The sequence below is a fragment of the Hakea prostrata genome, chromosome 1, assembly GCF_041222555.1.
Source record: "Hakea prostrata isolate BN-2017 chromosome 1, UWA_Hpros_2, whole genome shotgun sequence".
Lineage (NCBI taxonomy): Eukaryota > Viridiplantae > Streptophyta > Magnoliopsida > Proteales > Proteaceae > Hakea > Hakea prostrata.
In genome coordinates this window covers 13466688-13487194 of record NC_142600.1, presented here as the reverse complement: position 1 = coordinate 13487194, position 20507 = coordinate 13466688, and the positions used below count along the sequence as shown (strand labels likewise).

General features: G+C 35.9%; 2 protein-coding genes across 7 annotated transcripts in view; one reads left to right on the top strand and one right to left on the bottom strand.

The window, feature by feature from the left end:
* Positions 1 to 811, bottom strand: part of LOC149027637 (Zn-dependent exopeptidases superfamily protein) — a 32328-nt gene extending 31517 nt beyond the window's left edge. For 2 of the 6 annotated variants that reach the window (XR_016174795.1, XM_089164416.1), the window contains exons 1-2: positions 550 to 810; positions 290 to 344 (exon numbers count right to left, since the gene is read on the bottom strand). The gene's annotated coding sequence lies outside the window, so the exon portion shown is untranslated. Of the gene's footprint in view, positions 1 to 289; positions 345 to 549 lie in introns of all 6 variants that reach the window. The other 4 variants (XM_089164389.1, XM_089164396.1, XR_016174791.1 and 1 more) reach the window with 3 other exon arrangements.
* Positions 812 to 9879: 9068 nt separating this feature from the next.
* Positions 9880 to 13291, top strand: LOC149027636 (zinc finger protein WIP3-like). Its single transcript, XM_089164379.1, has 2 exons — positions 9880 to 10528; positions 11560 to 13291. The coding sequence occupies exons 1-2, from the start codon at positions 9947 to 9949 to the stop codon at positions 12001 to 12003; spliced, it is 1026 nt and encodes a 341-aa protein (XP_089020505.1). The 5' UTR covers positions 9880 to 9946; the 3' UTR covers positions 12004 to 13291.
* Positions 13292 to 20507: the final 7216 nt, after the last annotated feature.

Genomic DNA, 20507 nt, shown 5'->3' with positions numbered 1-20507 from the left:
AACTATGAATAACCATTTGAAACCTGGAGTCCTGCGAGTCCAAACCAAACAGATAGTTTTCCAGACTGGCAGCCTTAATCAATCAACAAATTTTGATGAAATAAAGATAAAACTGCAACAGCCAAAAATAAGCAGTGATGTCCTACTGATATTATCAAAACTGCAACAGCCAAAAATTAAATATCCGGAGAACCGATGAACTAAATTGACAATTAGGGTTTCGAGTTTCTTTCTTTTGGAGGTAGAGGAAACGTTGGAGTGAAAGATCATTCAAAGCTACGGTACTGACCTCACCTAATTTGCTGAACCGACAACCCTAGCAGGTAATTTCGATAATCTTGTACCTGATATATGAAGGACATCAGGACAGAGCCCAAATTAGATAATATTGCAAATCCTAAACAACGAGATGCAGAACTATCTCACTATAAAGAACCAATCAGAATTGACAATTACCGAAAGAAAAAGAAAAAATCACAGAAGCGAACGATCGAAATGCAACATTAAAAAGTAGAAGCACAAAGCAACCAAAGCTTAAGAGAATGGAACCTGATCAGATCTTGCTAGTGGGAGAAATGGAGCGGAATTTCACAAAAATTAACGAATTTGGAATACAAACGGTAGATGGTTTCTTTGGCTCTGACCGTTGGAGAAATTGATCGGAATTCCATAGAATTTGTCGAGTTAGGGCTATAATCGAGAGAGTCGCCCTGAAATCGAATATGATGAACCATAAGAGATTGTTTCCGACGACAGGATACTGGGTTTCCGACCGTCGGAGCCTCAAATAAGAAATAAAAGTTAATTTTATTGGGTTTTCACTTTTCTGGCCGTTTTTTTTTTTTTTTTGTGTAATTTATAAATTTAGTGCCTCCTTGTTTAAATTCAAATATTCAAAGTTACCCTCTAGTTTGATGATTAAATTTAGGTTATAAAATGTCTAATATGCCCTAGATATTATGTAATGACAAAGTATCCTCAGTCAATTTCCCTTCATTTTGCCCCCTTCACCCAGCATCTTCCTTTGTCTCGCCAAAAATCCCACCACCGCCCCCTCTCTCTCTTCTTCAGTTGCCATGTCAATGGCTTTTCTTTCCCGTTCATGATCATCTTCCACGTAGCATCTAAGGTTTCATTTTGCTTGTTAGTTTTGGCCACACTAAGTGGTTTCACTATTTTTTATGATGCTAATACTAATTTATCGATTTTTCGACTGTTCTCTCATGATGTTTTGGAGGCAAAATGAGAGGAAATAGAAAAATCCTCTCTGCCTTTCTTGTCGGAATTTGTCAAACAAGAGACATCAAATGAAGTCTTTGAGGATGATTCTACAGATATTCCAACCGAAATTAAAGCCTTCTGAACAAAATCTTGAGGAATCTCATTCATCTCCAAGCATATCTCCATTGCGGTCTTGCAATGATCAGAAGCTGAAGGGGAAGAAATAGCCCCGAAATCATTTATCTTTTGCTTCTGTAGTCGGTTCCGGTTCTCCGCTGTGATGGTTTCATCTATTTTTTTAACTTAACCTATAGGTTGTAACTTTAGCGGGGTTTAAACTCTAGGTTGCACACTTTAGTGCTCTAAATTACAAATTACACACTCTCGAAATTACAAATTGCACAATGACCATATTACGATATTACCTTCATTCGAGTCAAATGACATCACTACCCCCATATAACCCTCCCACTACCTAAACCTTAGGCCAACCATCTTCTACCTAGATTTCACTGAAAATTGCCCACGGTCGTCGCCTGAAACCACCCCAACCCCTTCCCTTGTCGGCAAACACTGCCCCCACCTTCCCATGCCGGAAATCACCCCTTCTCTCTGTGCAAATCTAGGCAGCAAACCCACTAAGAAGCGGAATAACCAACCTCCACTATCAAAGATGGAGGAGCCTGGAAATATTTTCCAGAAATTCGGTGTGAATGGAAATGGGAAGATTTCTTATGGATTTCTTTAGATTTTATAGTTCAGATTAAGAGTCTCTGTCTCTGAAAGCAGTTTGAAATTGAAAATGTGGCTCATCAGAACTGTCGTTCCCTCTTTGTTCTTGCGCTAGGGTAATCAAGCAAATATTGTTAACATTTTTCACTAGAAAATGATGAACCTTTTGGGAATCGAGCACATTTTTGTGTGTTCTAATATCTGTTTCGACTGAAACTTGCAATTCTTTCTTTTAACGGTATGATATATAAATAAAATTTCTGGTAGGAATGAAGGCATTAAACCCGAATTTTCATGTTACCACTTAACCGAGATACGTGTTTGCCCGTTGGAAACTTTACTTCCCTATCTTGCACAAAGAGAGAGGATAAGGTAGGGTGAGGGGTTGGGGTTGTTTTCGGCCACGATGGTTTGTAATTTCCGGTGAGATTGTTAGGTTTTTTATTAAAAATCTATATTATTTATATATTAAGTTTCAAAATTAGTTTTTGCATTTCTTTTATTTAATTGTTTTGTTAGTGTGTGGGACCCATGAGGTAAGGGTGGTAATGACTAATGAGGCACCATGAGTAAAGGAGGCCCTTCATGACATTGGTCATGGGTCTTAATGGTCTTGATCATGGTGGTGTGGTGGGGTTACTTGAATGGTAGAATTTACTTTAATTCTAATTCTTGACCATCAATTCTCATTTCAACTTCATGACCATTCATGGCCATTACCATGAGTGGGGTTAAGGTTATTGAATGGATTAAATCAAATTCATTGCCTTAAGAATCTTAAGGGGTGTAAGGTGAGGTTTGGGCCTATATAAACCAACTTTTCCTTGCATGTGGTGTGCAATTGAGACATTCATCACTCTCACATTATTTGTGTTACAAAGTTAATTTTTTCTATGAATTTGTCTAAGTGTTGTGTTCTAGCTTTTGGCTCCTTGAATGGACTATAAGAACTACCTTATCTTCTAGTTGGAGGTTGCTTTATCTTGGAGGTGGTGGTGCAAAGAATCCTTGGTAGTATGGTGCATCAATTACCTTAAAGACAACACTCAATGTGTGACTCAACCTCATTGATCGGTGGTTCGTTCGGTTGCAACATCAAGTTCTCCGGATTGGCTAAGGATCTTCATCTTTCAATTGTGTTGACAATTTCATTTTTTGTATTTTGAAGAATTTGTAATACAATTACCCCAACAGAGATGTAGGTAGAAATTGGGTGAAGAAATCTCTTCACCCACCTTAGGGTTTTGGGTATGGGAGGGTTTAAATGAGAGTAGTTTTGCCATCTGATTCATTAATATGGTCATTTTATTCATGACTTAAGGGCTTGTTTAGTTACATGAGCATGAAGATTTCAAATATCTAGATTTCAAATCTATGGAGTCATAATTTATAAAATTAATTGTTTGGTTAACCGAATATGTGGAATGAAATCAGTGGATTCAGTCATGATTTATAAAATTAACTGTTTGGTTAACCGAATATGTGGAATGAAATCAATGGATTCATCTGTGAATTTTGTGAATGTGCAAATGTTTAGCCGTTAGCTTCTTTATGGTAGGGATGAAATCTATGGATTTCACCTCATACCCATAAATCTACATATTCACGTTTTTAGTGTAAAAAGATGAATCTCAAGATTTCATGAATTTATAGATTTTCACAACCAAATGGGTATAAATCTCGCATTCATGAATCTAGAAATTTCAAATCATGTAACCAAATAGAATCAAAGATGGAATATTAGGAGTGTACAACTATTTTAAGAGTTTGCAATCTATAATTTAGGGTAATAAAGCATGTAATCCAAAGTTTAAGCCCCAATACAATGTGCAACCAGTAAAAAACTTTTTTTTTTTTGTATTTGGTGGGGGGATAACTACTATTGCTCGTGTACTTTGACTTCATTACTACTTTAGTTGATCATGTAGTTTCTAAAATTAATAATCTAACCTTTAACTTTGTTTACAATTGCTATTGCCCTCTATCGTTAAGCTCCGTTAATTTACTGATCATGTGGCATATTTATATTGTTTTTCAAAAATACTAAAATAACCCTGAACTTTTCTCTTTACTTATTTACCCTTTTGTCAAGTTAGAAGTACTAAAAAAATAATTAATCATAAATCTATTTTCTTCTCTACAAAGAAATTGTCGAATAAAACAAAATAAGTGATTGAATATAACTCAAAATAGAAACTGATGTGGAGGGAAATAAATAATTTTTCTTCTCCAAAAATAAACGATTGAATGGAGGAAATAAGTGATTGAATAGAATTCAAAATAGAAACTAAAGATATGGAAAATAAATACATTTTCTTATATTTATAGATAATTGCACAATTTGATTTGTGTTTCAAAATCATAAAATAAAAAAAAGAAAAGAAAAAAAGGCTACTTTTGAATAGCATAATAGGTAAAGGGGAAAAAAATAATATGATCTAGTTCAATTGATGATGATGAATACTTAATTTTGTTAACTGATTCTTTTCTTCTACGGGAAGTCTTACAAAGAAATTTGCAAAAGAATAATATGTTAAACAATAGAATCAACAAACAGAAAGGAATAATAGATGTGTGCTAGTGTGTTACTATGAGAAAAAAAAATTTTGAAAGAAGGAAGGAAGAAAGAAAGAAAAAAAAATTGAAAGAAGGAAAGAAGAAAAAAAAAAAAAACCCTTTCTGCAATGATTTGAGGTCTCTATCATTGTAACAGCGTTTGTGGCTGCGATTCATCATCGTCAAAATTATTGGTGCTCGAGTCATTGAACAAGACATTGTGTGGCCATTAAGAAGAAGAAGAAGAAGGCACATTGAAGGATATAAACTTTTTGGGAGAAAATTTGAGGTTTGGTAGGGAACAAGGATTGTTGCCTTGATTCATTGTCTCGATGGGTGGAGAGAGAACAAAGTATGAATGGAGGTTTCCTCTCTTCTTTTTTATTTATTAGGGATAATTATTTGTCCCCCTGTAGTTTAATTTTATTACTAATAAAACCCTGTTCCTTTCGGAAATTACTGTTGCCCCCTTCCTTATAACGGTGTTAAGTTGCCGTTAAGTTTGAATATGTTATGTCTAATTTGCCCTTCATTAAAATTAAGAAATCAAAAGACGATACTACCACATTTATAAAACCATATTAAATGTCAATTTTACCCTAAACTTCATTTATTTTGAATTAATGAAATGTGCAAAATCCAAATCCGATTTGGTTTCCCATCTTCACTAATCTTCATTTATTTTGAATTAAAGAAATGAACAAAATCCAAATCCAATTTGGTTTCCCACCCTCACTAAACTTCATTTATTTTGAAAAAATTTTAGGTGATATTAAATTTCCAATTTGAGTTGAATTCGATTTTCCTTCATCTTCGGTTTCTATTTGAGTTTTATTCAATCATTCTTTCTTTATTTGGTGGTTTTTTTTTTTTTTTTGGAGAATAATACGAATTATAGTTATTTTTTTTGTCCACAGTTAATTAAGGGTACTACTGTAACTTTACAAAAGGGTAAATAAGTAAAGAGATAAGTATAAGGGTATTTTGGAGTTTTTGAGAAAATATAAAGATGCCACATCATCAGTTAACTAACGGAACTTAATGGTAGGGGGGCAATAGTAATTATAGACAAAGTTGAGGGTTGGATTAGTAATTTTGAAAAGTACAGGGGATACAATAGTAATAAAATCAAAGTACAGGGGACCAATAGTAATTATCCCTATTTATTATTATTTTTTAGGAGGGGTGTCAAAATGAATGAGTTTGAAAATAAGGTTTAAACGGGTATGTACCTTGGTTTTTATAAATATAGGTAGTATCGGCTCATGATTTCTTAAGGCCTGTTTGGTTACATGAATCCAGAGATTGTTAATCGTTGGATTCACTAATGCGAGATTTATACCAGTTTAGTTGTGAAATCTCTAGATTCATGAAATTTAGATATTCATATTTTTACACAAAAAACATGAATCTGTAGATTTATGGGTATATGAAATCCAGAGATTTCATCCCTACTATAAAAACGCTAAATATTTACGCATTCATGAAAATCACAGATGAATCCACAGATTTCATTCCAAATATTCGATTAACTAAACAATTAATTTTATAAATTATGACTCCATAGATTTAAAATCTATACATTTGAAATTTTTAGATTTTTGAAATCTTCAAACTCATGTAACCAAACAGGCCCTAATTTAATGAAGGAAAAAAAATATATTATATGTCCAAACTTAATAGCTATTTAACACCATCATAAGGGAAGGGGGCAATGGTAATTTTGTAAATAATGAGGCTTAGTTAGTAATAAAACCTAAATATAGGAGCCAACATTAATTATCCATTTTATATGGTAAAAATGGAAGTTCAAAGTTGCTGGACAGAATATTTTTGAGTTCCACACTTAGTTTCTCTTCAAAATTCAAATACCAGAAAACCAGAAAGAGGGAAGTACTCAGAACATCCCACGCCCCACCCCCATGAAGCAATATCCATAGCTTCATTTCCTTAATTAGAGTAAGAGAAGGCCCAGCTGATTGAGGGTACAATTATTTAGTTATTTCCACTCTATCTCTATTCCTCAACAAAAATTTTACCCAAAAAAAAGTCCTGATTAATTCGGAAAATAAAATAGTTTTGTGTGAAAGGAGAGGGAGAGAAAATATTATTCCTTTGGTAGGTGGCTAAGTCAGCGGCAATAATTACGTAATTATCTGACTGAAAGAAGTTGAATCTTTCTTTGGAGAGGAAAAACTTGCTCGGTCATGGGTCTTCCATTTATGAGAGATCTCAGTTGTTAAAGGTTGTAATGATGGAGGTAGCAGAAATGGCTGGGCTCGGTAGATGGAAGACATAGTGGGTTTGGACCTTGCAGGCTTCCTGTTTGAAAATAAGCCCTTCTCTCCCCCCTCTCGCGCGCAAGTTGGTTGAGAGAATGTCTAGGTAGTTGGGCAGTGGAATTCCACATCAACAACAAATATCAGAGAGAGATAGTGATGGAAAACTGGAAATGCGCAAAAGTCAGTCAGAGAAACCTTGCTTGATAATGAAAACCTAGAAGGAATGTTTATAAACGAAGACTCGAGCACTTGGCACCTTGAACTTGACTCAAGAAAGAACAAGATGGAGGCTTTAAGACTTTGTGCAGAGACTCTTTTTCTGAAATCTTCTCTGGAAAAAACTGGTTTTTCCAAGTAACCGCGTGAGATCCATTGAAAAAGTAAACGAAAGTTAGGATCCTTTGTCATTTGTTTTGCCTCCTCTTCTCCACTAACCCTAACTGTAATCAACTCTGTGATTTCACATGGATGATGGATCCAAGAAGTGACCGGGATATATAGATCGATATGAGTTGGAAATTCAAGCCCAATGATTAACCAAGTAAGCAACCCGTGTTTTGACAAAAAAATGTGAAACTTTGAATCCTTGGAATTAATGAAGTCAAGGTATCCGCTTTGCTACAAATAGATACAACCACAACAAACAGGTACGAAAGTGAGGAATAGGGTTTTGGCCGTGTGGACCTTGTGGGCCGGAGGCAGTCACGGGTGTTCTACTCCAATCTCGCGCGCTGAGGACGCAATGGAATTATTCCTAGAACTCAAATTTGTGTTGCTCTTTTACCAAAAAAAAAAAAAAAAAATTGTGTTGCTCTTCTAGAATCAATTTTTATGTGGTCTTCTTGTATCAAGATGGTGAAATTACATATGATCTTGAACTTAATTTTATATAGATCATTTTAGCCTTCTTTAAATTCAACTATTATTTCAAAACATCTATTTTATTGTGGGATTTTGGGGGGGGGGGGGGGGGAATCACAAGAGATAAGTTTTTTACTTATTATTTATTAAAGATAGAAATTTAATAAAATATTAAATCAATAGCAATCACTATTTAGGGTTATTTTTCGCATTTTAAAAATTAGAAAGATGTCAAGCCATCATTTACAAATATTTGTCAATGGCAAGGGGGCAATTGTCAAAGCAGACAAAGTACACGCTTTGACTAATAATTAGTTTCAAAAAATGCTGAAAATAAGGTTTTGATTTTTTTTCCGGTAAGAGGATAAGGTCGTAATTTAATTCTATTACTCGAGCAATAATAATTATTTTAAAATAAATTAATAAAATTAAGGGTACTTTTCATTTGAACTCTTGAAGGTTTGATCTAAGTAATTGCATTTATCTCTCTGTGGTGTTCCAAAAAAAAAAACCAATTAAGTTCCGACGGTCATTTTTATGACCAGAATGTCGTTACATCCTTTCGAATTATCGTTTTCAATTCACCCAAATCTTGAAATGAGGTGTAAAGTAAGCTTCTAACTGATTATGCTACCAATTGAAGAAAGGAAATTGAAAAATGATAAAGTATTTTGGTCATAAAAATGACGATATGCCTTTAATTGATTTTTCTTTGGACATTACATGGGAACTAAATACAAAACATCATTATCTTTAGACAGAAAATAATTTAGACAATGTTGAAATAAAAATTATTCTAAAATTAACTAATCAAAAGCAAGATGTATCAAAGAAAAAAACTAGGTAGACCCCCACCTTCCCTATAATTCAAGTCGTGCGAACTTCAATATCAAGAAAAAGTAGTAGTTCAAAGAGTTGAGACATAATGTGGGCAATGAAAAAAGTTAGGATTGCTTTTATCTAAGGTTTCCTTTTTCTCTTTAGGGGTTCAGGGAAACAAATCAAATACCGCCTTTAATATTTTATTAGTCAGACTAACAGTTAAACTCCTCAATTATTACTTACTAAAGGCTCGGTTGTATCAAGAGAAAAAATTCTTGCTACAACCATATAGGGGATGAGACCACACGCATAGAAGAAATTGAAAAGCAAGCATATATGGTAATGAGGAATTTAAAGTGTTTATTCGGAAAATTAGAGATTTTTTACTAAATTAAGAGAAACATTTTATATAACTTTTCACCTTAAATTGTAACTTTTATTGCTTATGTTTAGATTTTTCTTGTATACAATTAAACTCATAAATATAGATCCAAATCGTCTGTAGTTAAAGGATGTGTCGGCCATTATTCAACCAAAGGTGAATCTACATGCTAGAATGCTCCTTCTCCTAGAATGCTCCTCAAAGGTGAATCTACAGGCTCTTCTGGACAAGCCATGAAAAGAACCTTGTGAAAAGATGAGAAATTTCTCTTAACCTTAATTAAAAACAGATAAGAAAGAAAAAGTGGGTAAAGGAACAGAAACATGGAGGGGTTGTGAAAGAAAAGGGATAACGACGTAAAATGGTGGCCTGGTGGGAATCATGAAACAGCAGCTCAAACAAAAGAATGAGTTAAAACATCAAAAAGGGAGGAAGGTGAAGATCTTTCTCTCACAGATGTCTATATGAAGATCCTTAAAGGTCATCTTGTCGGCAAGCTGTTTATTGGAAGAATACCAAAGGAAAACACGTACACTGTATATATACAGATGTTCTATCTGATACCGATTGTCACTGCAAATCACAGTTGTTCATGGTTAAAGTCCTGGACTACCTAACCCTAACTCTGAAACTCGTCCAACAACCAAAACTGTATCAACTGCCAAACCAGGAAAGAAAGCGTAGAGACACGTGGCAGACAAAGGATTGAAAGGATCTGTAAAACCCCAACATCTGATGATAGATCTACAGGGAAACGACTGTAAGCCATTGGATTACACTCTAGAAACTTACTCACCTCGAGTAGTCATGCTTCGTGTGAAAGTTACCGAGAAATTAATGACTTTGAGAGCAATTTAGGGTTTTAATTCAACACAAACCAAAAGTATCTGTGTGCATGTCATTCCACTTAACCCCACCACTAACGACTACTACCCTTCTCTCTACAGGAACACAGAAAGGGGAAGGTAAGAAAATAATTTAAGGAAGAAAGAAAACTCCAATAACGGAGAAACCAAACAAAACCGTCATTCATAAATCAACCATGAGGAAAGGCTTTTCCACTAAGTCTTGATTACATTAACCTTTGAGGATGAGGAGCATCAAAGCTTCAAAGAAGATGGGCATAAGGAGTTACCATGTAGATGACATGTCTTTCTGTCTGCAAACTCCAACCTTCATTGAATGGCTCAAGCCATCAATCTCTCCTCCTTCTTCTTCCTCTTCTCCCTCTTCTTCTTCTTCAATTACTCAACATGCTCAGTTCACAGATCCCACAAACTGCTTTGCACAACCTTCCTTTTATCAGGAAGAGGAAGAGGAAGAGGAAGAGGAAGAGGAACTCCTTCAGAAAAATAACCCATGCTTGCCTCTTCTTAACAGGCTAACTGAGAGCAAGCCCTTAAAGGAAGAAGCCGTTGAAGTGCAAGAGGAGAAATTAGAGAAGGTTACCGTGGCTTTGCACATTGGGTTACCCAGCATGGAAGATTCTGTGACTGAAATGAAGCCCTTAAGCTATAAGGAAGAGAACTCCATGAAGAAAAACCTTGAAGGTTGTCCATTGAGTACTCAAAGTAGGTTTTGGATACCCACACCAGCACAGATCCTTATCGGGCCAACCCAGTTCATCTGCTCCATCTGCAATAAAACCTTTAATAGATACAACAATATGCAGGTAAGCCTGAATATTCTTGACATATGTTTCTAGTGTTGTTTTTGCAAGTTCCTTTGGGTGATCATGAAGATTGTTTTCTTAAATCGATTATTCTCAATTTGTTGTTTCGTCGATTTCAATTTGGATGAGAGAGAGAGAGAGAGAGAGAGAGAGAATTCTTCTTCTTTCTTTTCGGCCCAACTTAAGATATATTTTCTTCCCCTTCTTTGGTGTGTTTGTGGGTTGGGGTGGGGAGATGTCATGTAGAAACATTAATATCTCAAGCTGAAAATTCAAAAACATGGCAAGTGAGAATACTTGCACCATTCTTGACACAAGGGGCTTTTTTTGCCTTCCTCCATGATCTTTGGGCAGTAGTAATGACCAATTGAAAGCACCAGGAGTACTTCTTTTCGTAGTGTAATCCAACAGTCCCTCCCTCTCTCTCTCTCTCTCTCTCTTTCTTTCTCTCTCTCTCTCACACACAGAGAGAGTTACATTAATTGGTGAGGGAAGAGGAGCCAACAGGTGGGAGATAGCAAACATATTTTGAGGATAGGTGCCTTCAGTTCTTAAATGTCAGTGTTCTCATCTTGGCTATTATATTGGGGATTTGTCTGTCTACATGGCCCAATGCTGCTAATAATGGTCACTGAAACTAGGATTGAACGGGCACCCCTGAAGATTTGTTCAAACAGCATATATTTATATATGCGTGACTGTAATCTCATACTGATCTTAAAGAGTGCCTAAAAGTACCTCAAACCAACCCAATTCTCAAGCCTAGGAACACGTAAGGGGTGAATTAATGTAACACCAACTTTCTTTAGTATTTGCTTTAAGTAGCATTTTATTGATTGAGTACTTCCCGCTCCAGTTCACAAGTAGTTGCTGGTAGCTCACCTGTGACATACCTAAACGGTAAAGGTCTCTCCACCTACGTAAAAATCATAATTCCTCTTCACTTCATTATCAGATATAAGATTAGATTTTCAGTTTAACAATTATGATTACAAGACCCACAGGTAATGCTGAACTTTTTGGGGTTGCAGATGCATATGTGGGGGCACGGCTCACAGTATAGGAAAGGACCAGAATCACTTAGAGGAACTCAACCAACAGCTATGTTGAGACTTCCTTGCTATTGTTGTGCTCAAGGATGCAAGAACAACATCAATCATCCTCGAGCCAAACCATTGAAAGATTTCAGAACTCTTCAAACGCATTACAAGAGAAAGCATGGAGTAAAGCCATTCATGTGTAGAAAATGTGGCAAGCCATTAGCAGTTAAGGGTGATTGGAGAACACATGAAAAGAACTGTGGGAAGCTATGGTATTGCACATGTGGATCAGATTTCAAACATAAAAGATCACTAAAGGATCATATTAGATCATTTGGAAAGGGCCATTCTCCACACCCTTCCCATAAAAGCTTCGAGGAAGAAAAAGAATGTGTCACAGGATCCGAAGATGAAGTGGGTTCAGGAAGGCCATAGAAGTCTCAGTGGTCTACCATGTCTGGAGCTCTATGAACTAGCCTTTTATCTTTACATTTTGCAATTAGGGTATAAGTTTTCTGAGCTTGTCTAAGCTTGTGCTCAGTAACAAAAAACTCTCAACAAGTGTCTTAACTGCAGGAAACACAGAGAGAGCCGTTTGCTACGGAGCACTGGCAGATTGATGAGCCAAATAATTACTTCAGACAGTTTGATAAGTTGGATAAGTAGGGTGGTGTTAACTTGAAGCATAGTCATGAAGTAGCTGAATTTTCTTCAGCCTCAAGAACTTAGCAGCATGAAGGTTCAAGGTTTGTGCCAAGAATCAGGTGTCTGTAATCTTTCAAACGGGGAAAATTTGTCCACTTCATTGACTAACTAGGTAATCTTAATGTAATAAATGGATTGTTCTTTCTTTCAACATCCAATTCCCAAATGTACTAAGTTTTCTATAACAAGCTTGAGATAGATTCTCTTACTTATATCTCTAAATCAAATATTTGATGATGTAGTTGGTTAGGGTCTGCACTGTTTACCCTTGACACCTCTTCTGAGTTTCTTTTTCATGATTTTTTTTCCTTACTTTTGAGCCGTAGCATGCTGATCCACTTTTATTTATATTCCACAAGGTTTACCCTTTTTTCTACATCAGTACCTTATGTTTTATGATTATAGCAGAATATTATGGCCTATGTTAATCAAACCCTTTCCATGACTTCATGGGCTTGCCTAGATACTATTCTATTCTACAGAGTCTTATTTGTCTTGTAATTTAGGAAACCCTTTGCTTTCACAGTCTGTTACTTTATGGCCTCATCAACTTTTTCTGGATGCATTCATCCCTTGAAAAACTCAAACACTTGATGATTTCCTCTTTTACTTTTAGTAGCTAGTCTTCTTTTTATAACTTCAGATAATATTGTGAAACTGGAAAACACTAGACTCAAACCGAGTGTTATTATGGTTTTTTTTTTCTTTTTTCAAAATCTAGTGGTTTGACAAGCCCGTGCATCTTACCTAATAAGGGTATTCTCAACAGCTCAATTCCTGAGAAAGATTTTTTTTGCGCATCATAATGGGGTCATGGACGGCCAAGTTGTGGTGTGTGATTATCACATTTTGGTGGTTAAAATGGCTTTAAGCTCAGACAAAATTAAGTTCATGAGTACTGTTCATTAAAGGAAGATACAATCATTTCAGAGCCTCTTTCTTTGTCAATCTGCTTTTTGCAAAGGCAAAGATAAAAACTTTCACTATAGTCCTACATGGGGGCCTTAACTAATCCCACTATCATCCCCCTTTATTTCTTTTTAAAGTCTTCTTTTTTACTCGTGAACCCACAGCTGTTGAGTCTAGTTTCATTCTTTCTCCTCACATCCTGTATGTTGTTGCACTACATAAACCACAGGGCTGCTAACCTCACGGCAATTTGAGCTAGGCAAGTCAATGTGCATCAGGAAATATGAGTAGAGAACTATATCTGATGTTGACTAGGCTGAGTGCTTATGAGGCTCAAATACCTTAAAGTTCATAAACCAAATGACAATAGAATAAATCCATTAAATTTTCCATGACAGAACCTAGATGGGTTTGAAAGGCACCCACACAGTTTATGAGGAGAAAACACACTAGATGTTGAGTGACAGAGAGAGAGAGAGGGGGGGGGGGGGTTCAGTAATGACTAGCTTTTGAGCCCCAGACTCTACCAACACAGCCCAGGAGATAAAATATTACGACCAGAGGAGTATTGTCCAGGTCTCTTCTCCTCCTGGATTCCTTCCACATTATGGCCTATCTCTTAACTAATTAAACTACTTACATAGTTACATACCCTGCAATGCCAACACCAAAAGCTTCAGATGCCTTTCACATAATACATAATTCCGTTCCCCTCCCATATATTCTTTTTTTGGCTTCTTTTGAGGTGGCTTGACCAGTTAAAAAGGTCTTTTTTAAAAGTCCGAGATGATGTCCTAGGCCCAAGGTTTGGGTGGATTTGTAAAGGGAAAGAAAGGTAGGCCTTGGCCACCAAGTTTTGTCGAAGAATTGCATGTGGTCCTTAAATATGTTTTAAAAATCAATTAATAAAATCCAGGATTGACTTACTCGGTCAATATTAGCGTTTTGTATTATGAAATCAAGAGTTTTAATCTGAGTGAAGGTTTGTTGATCAAACACAAGACCTATAAAAATAAAAAAAATTAAAAAAAAAAAAATTCACTCCAGTGAATCTTTATGTTTTTTTTTTTTGGTTGGTAAAAGTGAATCTTTATGTACGTGGGATGATGGATGCAAGACCACATTGTTATCAAGAGAACGCAATGTTTATAAAGAGATTGCTACTGATTTAGCTTCAAGAGCCTGGATTAGTTCGTTTTTGTTCTATGTGATGAACGATATTGGAAAGGCAGAAGAATAATATAAGAACTGTGAAGAAGGAAAACTGACTACTCAGAGCCCGTGGAAATTGAACCTCCAGAAAAACAGATTTAAGTAGAGCTGCACTTATAAAAAGATTCATCAGATAATCAATCCAAAACAGTAGGGCATAAACAACTCTGTCGAGTATTTCAGAAACTATATATCAAACAAAGCATTAATGAAGAACTTGCTCTGTTACAAACGCAAAAGCTGCTACCGCTACTACCATTTAACCATTTCTGTTACGGTGAAGAGATTCTGTCAAGAGAGAGAAGCCTGAAAACCACTAGAAGCAACATTTGATGTCACGGATATTGGAATTCCTCTGGGTATCAACGGTATAGCATTACAAACATCTGCAATGGGTAGAAGGCAATTGGCGAAAAGGGCGCTTCCCGTGGTTGTCACGTAACTTTCCCAATAATATGGTGGTGGAATTTCCTCGACCGCCTTCAAATCGATCTCAAACAGATCATCATCCTCCATCATTTCCGAAACGGATCTACCATGTTGTTGAGGTGTTTCTTTCTCTGGATAACCTTGAATTACAATGGCTACGGAACAAGCCATCGCTCCTCTCTTCATTCAGTAATTACGTCGAACACAGTTCAATGTGCATATATAAATGTTGGACGGATCTGCGGAAGATGGTAGGTGAAACGGTCTTCAACAAATCTACAACGATGAAACGGCAAGTTTCAAAAGTTTCCAAATTTCGAACCCTTTTTTTTTCGATAGAATCCAAAATTCAAACGCGAACTACCATTAACGCATGGTGACATGTTTGTAGGCATTAAAGAGTTTTGTGCGTTAGGCCTAAGGGTAGTTGGTGTTCTAACTTCTAAAGAGTTGACATTTCTTGTCCATGACTCCCTTTATGGTTTGTTTGTCGCTGGCCTTCCCTGCTCCGCCCTAAAATACCAAAAGGTTTTAAAATTCAAACTAGCGTTCTAATTTTGGTATCATTTTTGTGGTTTCAGTTTTTATTCTCATTAAAGATCTTTGTGCTACCAACGAGGTTGGTCCAAGTGGTAAGAAGCTTAGTCCAGATAAACCGAAACCTTGTGGATGTAAAAAATTCCTGCTGAACTCACCTACGACAACCAGGTATGCAACCCGGGTTGAACAACGGATTAGTCAGGGCAAAGCCAAACTGGGTTGACAACCAAAAAATAATGTTTTTGCTATTACATTAGTATGCTTTGCAAATGATGGATGTAAATGAACGGTTGAAACTCGCCTTTGAATCTGTTTAGGAGAATCTAAACAAAATAAAAAAAAAGAAAAGAAAAAATTCTGTTCTGACATTTTATTGGATACAGAGTAAGTTCAAAATTCGTATTTAAATCTGCTGAGGAGAATTTGAATCCGCTTGAATATTATTTGGACAGCGATTTGGAAATCTCATATCCAGCCGATTAGTATTCGAGATTATTCGATTATTCTACATGATTTGTCTCGGATTTTCTTTTAAAGTAAGCCCAAAAGCAAGTGATTAATAAGTAAAAAATACAGTTGGAAGGGGAAAAATTTACATGAATCCAGAGATGTGAAATCTCAGATTTCACATCTCTGGATTCATGAAAGCAAAATATAACCGTTTGGTTGTGAAAATTATTGGATTCATGAAATCCAGAAATTCACAAAAAAAAATGAATCTATAGATATATGGGTATGGGGTGTAATCTCTCCTACCATAAAAGCGTTAAACATTTTCGCATACACAAAAATGACGTCGACCAAATAATTTTTCAATATGAATTCACATATTTCATTCCACAAATTCAAGTTAACCAAACAATTAATTCTATGAATTATAACTCCATAGATTTGAAATTTCTAGATATTTGAAATTTTCAGACTCATGGTAAAAATGCTAGTAAGTAGTTAAAATAAATAAATAAATAAATAAATAAAACAAAAACATAAATCCTATGTGACATAGGTGCTCTGAACAAAACTGTTGGTCAATAAAGTAGGTTATCAAAATAACAATCAGTTCCACCAGTCCTCAAGCTACCAAATGCAGTAACAAAACTACAAAAGATTGTTCTAACTAATTAAAAATAAAAAGGAAAGCATACTTCCCTGAAAGAACAGTTAGGATATCCACCAACAAATCCAATATTAACTACATTTTTATTTATAATGTCCCACCATTAGACGCAATTAGATGACCAAAACAGTTCAGTTATTTATTTTCTATATGATATCAATGCTTGCAAGATAACCTCAGAAGCAAAAGGTCATAGGAATAATAGGATAAACCAATGACCTAAAAGAGAGACGCACATAAAAACCATTGAATATAAGTTTGGACCATTAACTATACTGAATGGGATTTTCATGATAAGTAACTACAAATAAGTTTTACAACAGTACTATCACCCTTTCACTTGTCCAGACAAAAATGACCCCAACCTTGGAAGCATCGATTAAAGCCTCTTTAGCAGATCAGTAACTTAACAAAGAAAATGACCAACAACAATAAAGTCAAAGTACATGCATAACGGAGAAGATCGTATTCAAATTACAGCTACTAAATATATCATAAAGACTGCAGACTAAGAGACACAAAGATCAAACTCTTTTACTTTCATTTGTTTCTGAGTTGGGGAAGGGAATCAGTAACTTAACTTTATATGTCCACCTACAGTATTTCTAGCAACCACAAGGACACACTAGCATGACAAAGACTCCATGAAAAAACACCATAGCCTCAGCTTTGATATAGGGTTCTGGCGGAACAACTCCCTGATTGAAGCTATTTATTGTTTTGAACCCCATGGTGTAAATTACCAGCATAATGTTGGGATCTAAATCTTGGACCCCACCCCCAAACTGATGACAAACCTTGTAGAGGAAATCAAAGTATCCCTTGACATTGAAGTTTTGAAAGGGAGCATACAACAGCAGAGTCAAGGATGAAAGGTTTGGTTAAAATTGGCAAGCAAGTTATCCTCTCCACTAGTCATACAAAAACATCCCCACTTTAACAAGACAAGCCTTAATCGGAGCACCACCAAAAATTCTCTCAAGATATAACCTGACTTTTGCCCCTGGTAATATATTCAAAGTCTCAATATACCTATGGGCAAAAGTTTTCATGCATGGTTGTGCATGTACATCCAGTCCAGACTTTTTTTTTTTTTTTTTTTTTTGGGGGGGGGGGGGGGAATGCAGTTATAGCATAAATGCCCATCTGAGATGACATACACCCCCCCTCCCTTAATTTGGCAGGGTCAACGGGAGAATCTCTTGCTTACATATACAAGCATATATAAGCATAAGCACACAATGGTTTCAAAAATTTATCTCTTAGAGTCCTGATTCAAGTTAGGGTACTAGCTCAACTCCATTAAGATCAGATTGACTTTTCTTTTTTATTTTAGATTTTAGATTTTAGATTAGTATTAATATATTATTGCTGAAATCTGTTGGCTTTCAATGCTCTTTTAATTGCTGGTTTTTGCACTCCATACCATCTGCCATCAATAGCCACTTCCAAAATTCTATCTTAAAGAACGCCATTCCTAGTAGGATACTCATATAACTCCAAAATAAGACCATTGGAACATACTCATTTTTAAGGAGTTATTCATGGCCATACTTTTGACTTTCAACTAGAACTTTAAGCCCATTTGAGTTTTTAATTCCCTGTTGAATTTCTCTTCAATCAAGTTTATAAACCTGTCAGAACAATTTTGGTTTCAATGGATTTTAAGTCTTGGTGTATCAATATATAACATTATAACGTATGTCCGATACCCTATCAATGTCAATCAGAATGATTAATTAAGAGATTACTAAACAATCATCTTACGATTGTATTAACGAGGGCACATTTTCAATTCAAGCAGCATTCCCTTAGTTTAGATCATGCAATCCAGAATGACCTAATCCTACTGGATCTCCATCAACCAAAGGTGATCTATCAACATATATGACCTTAAACCATATGATTCATGATAAGCAAGAATAAAATGTAGTGGACTACAGAAAAGAGAAGCATAAATCAAACCCACTAAAAAATAGCCCCTGACGGTTAAATTTGTTCTTTTAAAACAGTTATTTGACGGGGACGTTTCAGACTAATGTGGTCCTAGATTTGAATAGTTAAAACATAAGCGACACCAGGTTACCAAAAAGTGAATCAATTGTAGGGTTAAAACATGGGGATTATGGCTATTGGATTTGGGTTATGGAGGATAGGAGTAAACTCATGAGGAAACCAAGGAACAGAACACAAATATTCAAGGTTAGGAATGGGGAAAGAAATCAAATGAGAATTCCAGGAAAACAATGGGAATTAAAAATATTTAGGTAAGGGAAGGGCCGAAAGGGTAACAAATCAAAGTACTACTCAAGTTTCTCATTTTTCAAAAGAGTATTGCCTACCATGTTTCAGTAGTTCCAATTCTTTCCTCAATAATCATGTCACTATGACCTTTCCCTAGTTAATTAAGAGGACCTTTGCATCAGATTGTTTGAGAGTAGAATGATAATGGGGAAGTAATGAAGAACTGAACAAACCACTGTGTTCCCACCCTGTTGAAAGAAACGATTGTAGTAGAATGGCTTATTGATCCATGATCTCAAGCCCTTTATTTATAGTAAAGTGGAAAGTAGACTATTATAAGGAATAGAAGTTTACATGAATGCAAACTCTAATTTAACTCCTATACAAACTCTTATTAGACTCCTAATAGAATCCAACACTCCCCCTCAAGTTGAGGCATGGATATCACACATGTCCAACTTGACCAAAAAAGTATAAAACATCTGTCCAGGTAAACATCTGCAATTTGATCTTCAAACTTATAGATTACGTCTGCCTTATAGACTTCCATTTGATTTGTCCTCATTTTTACTGCAACTTTATGTCTCCAAGGAAGAACGCCCAAGTAAAAAAGTAGAATCTTCAAATGTTGAGAAGACTAAATTTCTACACAAATCTGAGGGAAAATATATTTTTGGGGTAACAATAGCTAGGGTAAAACAGCCAAAGTGAAAGTTTTGATTCGTAGCAATGTTAGATCTTTCAAGGGAAAGTTTGCCAAGGGACAATCTCCAAAGGTAGAGGAAAATTTGTCAAGATAAGTGACAATCTCCAAAGGTAATAGAGATCAAGTTCTGCAAAGGTCAAACGACAAATCTTTTGCAAGGTTAGATCTCCGAAGGGAAGATGTCAAGTTAAGGGGCAAATCTCCAGGGTTAACAGAGATCAAGTTCTGCATAGTCAAAAAGATAGCTCTATAGCAATGTTAGATCTCCAAAGTGGAAGATTGCGAAGGTAAGGGACAAACTTTCAAAGGTAACAAAGATCAAATTCTACATAAGGAAGTCTACATGAAAGGCTTTGAATTGTAGACATCTTCAATCTCCCCCTCACGTGTAGCGTTACATGTGGGAAGATAATAACAAAGGAAATTCCAATGGGGAAACTTGAAAAGGAAGAAATTGTAATGGTAAGATAAAAGTATCAGGAAAACAAATCTAGAGAAAATGACAAAATTTGAACGGGGGTTGACCGAGCCTACGGTGCCTCTAATGAAGGTCTGATATTACCGAATGGACCGGATTAGAAGATGTAGTCAAAGCAGAAGTAGATCCTCCAATCGACTCGAGCAAATAAAGTCCATTTACCACGACCAATCTCCTTCCCCAGATCCTGAAGTAGCTAGGTAGGAGTTGGTAGGGGTAGTAGAGGAAGCAGTGGTTGAGGCTGTACCGGCAGTAGAAGACTGCAGAATACGTCGCAGAGTAGCGAACTCCTCCTGTGAAAAACCAACGTCTGCAGAGGGTGTGGTGGAAACTGTTTCAGAAAGATTAGCCTTTTGTTTTCCCTGTCTTTGTGCTCGTTTTTGCTCAAAATCAGCAGGCTTCCCATGCAGTTTCCAACAATTTTCCTTGGTATGTTATGGTTTGTGACAGTGCTCACACTTAACAATCTCCTTAGCCGGATCAGATTTAGTGCAAACAGACTGTAAAGCTGATTTCTCCATAATAGGAGTATAAAGCATGACTAATCGACGACTTTCCTCACACTGAACAAGAGCATAAGACTGTTCTAGTGTAGGAAA

Bases quoted from the DNA above. Each gene is read 5' to 3' on its own strand.
- LOC149027636 (XM_089164379.1), top strand. From the start codon at position 9,947: ATGAGGAGCATCAAAGCTTCAAAGAAGATGGGCATAAGGAGTTACCAT. The intron at 10,529-11,559 runs GTAAGCCTGAAT...TTGGGGTTGCAG, and splicing joins ATAGATACAACAATATGCAG to ATGCATATGTGGGGGCACGG.